At 41.2% G+C, this 6941-nt stretch overlaps 1 protein-coding gene across 1 annotated transcript; it reads left to right on the top strand.

Moving 5' to 3' along the window:
- Positions 1–1073: 1073 nt before the first annotated feature.
- Positions 1074–6515, top strand: LOC135116771 (uncharacterized). Its single transcript, XM_064034329.1, is given in 9 exon segments — positions 1074–1119; positions 1282–1460; positions 1462–1645; positions 1732–1995; positions 4252–4431; positions 4518–4782; positions 5484–5804; positions 6120–6181; positions 6258–6515. Coding segments are annotated over 9 exon segments (1725 nt in total). The 5' UTR covers positions 1074–1107.
- The last annotated feature ends 426 nt before the right edge of the window (positions 6516–6941 follow it).

Raw genomic sequence — 6941 nt, 5'->3', positions numbered from 1 at the left:
CTAAACTTACAAACATTCTTACCCTACTTGATTACGTATTCCCTCAGAACCTGAATTTAATGAATGTGAATTTATGGGAATTTTCGACTTTAACGTATGGATGTGCCCATAACCTCCACAACATTAATCCGTATTCAGCTTCATTAATTTTCATTTCATAATTCTTCTTTATCAAATTCGCAACAATATAAGGTAGTATGTAGGTACATTTCTGTAGCAACTGCACTGGCCCAGCCTCGCTATTCACAAGTGCTGGGTACATCAGTGCTATAATAATACTACATACAATTACACTGCCGCGGTCCTCTGTACTGCAAAATGCATCGTGTGGCCTCACCGAAACACCATCATTGTTTTAAGAATTTCTTGATTTTTATCTCCAAAACAACATCTAAATAATGCTGTCTCTCGCTAGTCAAAGGTGTGCTTTAGTTAATGACTGTATATTCTTTATTAGTTTAGTGCACCACGCTGCTTGTCGCCTTTTGACGGCCTCAGAGGCCCAACGCTTTGTGAAGCATGTGATAAAAAATTGCATGTAGGATAACGCTGCGGGTACAAAATCCGTCCAGTAGGTTTTGTGTGCCATAATAGCCAACACACATTTTCGCATTTATAATAAATTGTAGGATAGTAAATGTTAGTTACAGCCTTTTTGTCGTCCCACTGCTGGGCACAGGCCTCCTCTCACACGGAGAAAAATTGAGCGTTAAATAGGTAGTATATAAATTTACTAATTTTAAATTTGGATGACTTTATGTACCTATGTATAACTATTTTATATTATACACTTCCGATGAAATCAATCCAAAATTCCTATCGTAATTTTAAGAAGAAAATTATTTTTGGTATACACTTTAAACACCGCATAACTTGTACATTTAGCTTCCGGCTGGCTGAGCCTATAAAAAACTTTTACTAATTAAAATCTTTCGCCAATTTAGTGAATGGTTTTAACTCGCCAAACTATGTGACCCAGAGTAAGGTCACCGTAAACTCGCTCTACAACTAGTATTACATGAACTTGATCAACTGTTGACTAGTATATAAGCCTAATAATTTAGTCGAAATCTATCACTCATTGTTTGATCGTACAAGAAAAACAATATGTTCTCCAAAGTAAGTTTATATAGAGGTATATTCGTCATATATTATATTCTTTTATATAATAAAAACATTATCATGAATAATAAACATTATCAATTTAAAAAGACATGACATTAAATATGATAATTTATTGTCCAAGACCTTCAGTGTTTTAAGCTTTTATTTTTGTTTCAGATCGTAGCTCTCTGTGGTTTGGTGGCGGTGTGCCAGGCAGGTCTGCTGCCCGCCCCCGTGCACTACTCCTCCGCCGCCGCTGTCTCCTCGCAGAACATCGTGCGTCACGACCAGCCTGCCCAGCACGTGGCCGTCGCCGCCGTCGCCTACCATGCTGCTCCCGCCGTCGCCTACCACGCCTGCCGCCGCTGTGTCCTCCCAGAACATCGTGCGTCACGACCAGCCCGCCGTACACGCCGCCCCCGTAGCCTACCACGCCGCCCCCGCCCACGTCGCCTACCACGCAGCCCCCGCTGTCGCTTACCACGCCGCCCCTACCGTCTCCTACCACGCCACTCCCGTCGTTGCCCATGAAGAGTTTGACGTAAGTTGATACATCTATAAATGTTGAATTACTGATCTGAACTTAAAAATTATTCTTTATTCTCTACTACTTTCTTTTCATCACAGGCTCACCCCAAATACGAGTACAACTACTCTGTTGCTGACGGTCACACCGGTGACAACAAGTCCCAGCAGGAGGTCCGCGACGGAGATGTTGTGAAGGGCTCTTACTCCTTCCACGAAGCTGACGGCTCCATCAGGACCGTGGAGTACTCCGCTGACGACCACCACGGTTTCAACGCTGTGGTGCACAACACCGCCCCTACCGCCGCCCCTGTGCTCGTGAAGGCCGCTCCCGCCTACGTCGCACCCGCCCACTACTACCACCACTAGAACTAAATAAATATTTATTTATTTAAAAAATATAAAATTCCTCAAAATGTTTGCCTTTTACTTAGCTCTCCTCTAACAAATAACTATTGCGTTTGTCACACACTTGTATCTAAGTATGTATGACGGTAATACAAAACATAGTAAAAATCAATATTAAGTTATTTCTACATAGATTCAAACAAATTCAAATTAAGACCATGGCTGTAGGCTGATAAATTAATCTTACGACGCTTGGAAGATCATGGACATGAAATACATTTTATATAATCTCGGACATTATCATGGAAGACAAACTATGCATGTGCATCCAGAACCCAGTGACTGATCTACCGTATAGACATTGTAGGCAACCTCACAATCCAATTTGTTGTGACGTCCCACTATACTGTAACAACCACATTATTTTTTTTTTTATAATACCTCTATGTACTTCTTTAGGTACTTTCCCTATAGGTATATCTACTCCCTTATGTTACCCACTTATAAAACTCATAAACAGCCTCCGGCACTTTATACTCCCTCAAATACATGAATTTAATGGAATGTGAATTTAATGTGTTTTTCGACCGTATTGGAAGGATGTTTCCACAACCATCATAAAGGGTTGGATCCACCCTCGCCAGAACCCAAAACATGGACCCAACTATCAACTTTATAATTCCGAAATTAATGTAAAGTTTCTCATGTAATTTCAATTTATTGAACAGGGTTGCTTGCATTACCATACCAAAACATGACGCTAAATACATTTTAAGCTGAATGCAGTTTCGTTGATTTTCATTTCACCATTCTCTTTATCAAGTTAGTAACAGTAAATGGCTGTACGTACATTTTTGTAGCAACTGCACCAGTCAAATCTCTTGTCACCTCGAACCGCTAGGCACAAGTGCTGTGAAAAACGCTTGACGCTGCTCCACGCCCATTCCACGCCTCAGGACGGCATTACGAACCCAATGCTTTGAGCAGCATAAGATTAAAATTGCATGTAGGATAACGCAGCGGGCGCCGCGCTAGACCGCAAAACTCATCGTGAGGTCTCACAGAAAAAAAGTATTTAATGTACAATCCAAAATCTTATCTTAAGATATTACACCAGTTTCACTTTTTTCGGCTCAGGTTTACAAATAACACTATTTGGACTCTTCAGTATTAAGGAAAAACGAGATTGTGAAACCGTTTTTGGACCAAAATCTATAGTCGTACTGACTACATATCATGGGATAAAGAAATGTGTGATGGTAGCTTCTTAATTTCTGCTCATGTTTACAATCTAATGGAATGTAGATAAATAACTTAATGTTTTACCATATCTTATTCGATAGACTTTGAAGCTTTTTTACCCGAAAAGTCTATTGAGATAGTGACAAAGGTTTTCCAAAGCAGAAAATAATATAAACTCTTTAAGAAAAATTATCATATTTAAAAAGAAATCTACCGTCCACTGCAAGTGATAATGAATTTTCCTATTTACCCGGATTAGAACTTCAATCAAATCTAAAAGTTAGTAATTCGTTGTATGTTATACTAGGTTCCATGTCTGGTTTTTTCCAATTTCTGAGGGAACCAAGCTACATATATTTTTTTGATGTGATAATAGCTACACAACTGCCAAGCTTCATCAAAATCCATCTTATAGTTTATCTGTGCAATATATATATTTACACATTATAAAGATATATTTACACACCTACAAACTATATACATTCTCACTAACTTTCGCATTTATAATATAAGTAGCATAAAACCTAATTATGCTGAATTTATTTTGAATAAGTCCATGTACATACGGTAGAAGTATTTAACAAAAAAATCCTATCATAATATTCTAAATATTCCTATCATTAAAGACAAAATTATATTGACTTACAGTTTAATCCACATTTTAAGTTCCAAATACAACGTAACTTACACATTCCTTACCTTCTGAGTGACTGAGCCTATACCTATAGAAAAAAACTTTTACCAATCAAAATCTTTCGCCAATTTAGTGAATGGTTACTATGTGACCCAGAGTAAGGTCACCGTAAACTCGCTCAACAACTAGTATTACATGAACTTGATCAACTGTTGACTAGTATATAAGCCTAATAATTTAGTCGAAATCTATCACTCATTGTTTGATCGTACAAGAAAAACAATATGTTCTCCAAAGTAAGTTCTAAAAATCAAAATATATTTCGCGGGAATAAAAATGAAAATAATATGACTTTTTAAAGTTCAGTGTTATTAAGCTTTTATTTTTTTGTTTCTCAGTGGTCGGTGGCTGCTGCCCCTGTCCCCTCTCCTCGCCGCTGTCCTTCAGCCGTGCCGCCCGTCGCCTACCACGCCGCCCCCGCCCACGTCGCCTACCACGCCGCCCCCGCTGTCGCTTACCACGCCGCCCCTACCGTCTCCTACCACGCCGCTCCCGTCGTTGCCCATGAAGAGTTTGACGTAAGTCATAACACCTATACATTTTGAATGACTGATCTGCACTTAAAAATTATTCTTGATTTTTCACTATTTTCTTTTCATCACAGGCTCACCCCAAATACGAGTACAACTACTCTGTTGCTGACGGTCACACCGGTGACAACAAGTCCCAGCAGGAGGTCCGCGACGGAGATGTTGTGAAGGGCTCTTACTCCTTCCACGAAGCTGACGGCTCCATCAGGACCGTGGAGTACTCCGCTGACGACCACCACGGTTTCAACGCTGTGGTACACAACACCGCCCCTACCGCCGCCCCTGTGCTCGTGAAGGCCGCTCCCGCCTACGTCGCGCCCGCCCACTACTACCACCATTAAAAAATCTCACTAGTCATCTATGACAGTCATTACGAACTGTGATAATAACTTATTATGTAATAGCAATACACGAATTCCAATCAAAAGTTTTGTCATTTTGCGTACCCCATAACTACATTATGCTAATTTAAACAATGCACAACTTTTCTCATACCAATATTCATGGGTGGGAAAGCCCTTTCCAAGAATGATGAGTTGCTGAAGTGATGAAGATAAGTTTTCGGTTTATCGATACCATAAACAGTTACCTACAGGAACGTTCAAAATTATGAAGGCGAACGGTGGTGTTTTGTAAAGTAATAGAAACAAGAACCGAAGTTTCACATGAAAAGTGAAGCTCACAAAAATGAATCTATTTAAAAAAGTGCCGGTCGTTTATTCAACGCATATTATAGGCATTTGATGGGATATCAACAAATCCAGAGTGAATGGTGTTATGTGTAAAACTAAGTCACAGAGTATAATGTTACGGAGAGGTCGTTCTGCAAGTTCTTACACATTCCTAGATATCACTTTACAGTCAACAAATAAGTATATAAACCAATTTCTAGACGACACATGCATCATTCAGTTCTTAGCAACATTACTAGAACTATCTAATCAACATGTTCACAAAAGTAAAAATACTTGTATTTTTAGATATTTTGTAAATCAATAGGAATAGTGGTGAATATTACAACCGAAAATTTATTTTTGCAGATTTTTGCCTTTGCGGGATTGTAGCAGCCAAGCCAGGCAGCGTTCCTCTGCACTACGCTTCGAGTGCCGCGGTTTCCTCACAGAACATCGTACGACAGGACCAGTCTACGCAACACGTAGCCGTCGCCGCTCCCTTGGCCTACCAGTCCGCTCCCATTACCTTCCAAGCTGCTCCTACTCGTTATTCTTCTGCAGCAGCTGTCTCCTCTCAGAATATTGTGCGTCAAGATCAGCCTATTCAACAAATAACTGTTGCTACTCCCATCGCCTACGCCGCGATTCCTACCTCTGCCACCTATAACGCTGCTCCTGTCGGTTACTCATCTGCTGCTGTGTCCTCCCAAAATATCGTGCGTCAAGACCAGCCTGCCCAACAAATTACAATTGCAGCCCTTTGCCTACCCCACCAGTACTACCTACAACGCTGCTCCTGCCCGTTACTCTTCTGCTTCTGCTGCTATTTCATCTCAAAGCATCGTCCGTCATGAACGACCTTCTCAGCAAATAGCCGTTGCTGCCCCCGTAGCCTACCAAGCAGCTCCCACCGCTGTGACCTACAATGCTGCTCCCCTAGTTACTCTTCTGCCCCTACTGTGTCAACACAAAATGTCGTCCGTCTGCCTGCCCAACAAATAAACGTCGCTGCTCCCGTCGCATACCATGCAGCCCCTGTAATCGTTCGGACTGAAGAAGTCAATGTGAGTGAAATTCGCTTTAAGAAAATGTTTGGTTAATTACTGGTTAATCAACTAACTTTTTGATTGTTGCCTCCAGGCTCACCCTCAGTACGAGTACAACTACTCAGTAGCTGACGGGCACACCGGTGACAACAAGTCCCAGCAGGAGTCCCGCGACGGCGACGTCGTGCGCGGCTCGTACTCCTCCCACGAGGCCGACGGCTCCGTCAGGACCGTGCAGTACTCCGCGGACGACCACAGCGGCTTCAACGCGGTGGTGCACAACTCGGCGCCCACAGCCGCGCCTGCCACTCCGCGCCCGCTCACTACTACCACCACTGAAGCATCTCACTAGTCATGTATCGCGCTCACCAAAACCATGTTCATGAAATATTATTTATTAATGCAATATACGAATAAGTTCGATAAATATTTTAGATTTTCATTTTTTCCGCCCTATTAGGTATTCCGACACTACTAGTATTAGGTAGATAGCTACTTGGAATACGCTAGTAAAAGCCTCCGCAATTTTGATTAACTTCACACACATACCTAGTGTTGAATAGTCGTATCAGGCTTACCTAATTGATAGAGATGATAACAATTTAATTTTTTGCTCCTGAAAATTATTGACATTTATTCATCCCTTTACAAAATTACTTCGGATTACTGTCCTCTTGAAGAATGTATGAATTAATGAAATTCGCTAGCCTCTAAAATACCTACGGGTGTGCGTTCAATTCTTAGTCAGATAAATACCGATGAAATTTTTCTTCTTGTA

Source organism: Helicoverpa armigera, chromosome 4 (assembly GCF_030705265.1).
Source record: "Helicoverpa armigera isolate CAAS_96S chromosome 4, ASM3070526v1, whole genome shotgun sequence".
NCBI classification, from domain to species: Eukaryota; Metazoa; Arthropoda; class Insecta; order Lepidoptera; family Noctuidae; genus Helicoverpa; species Helicoverpa armigera.
Note: the sequence above shows the minus strand (reverse complement) of the source record. Positions and strands in the feature narration are given on the sequence as shown.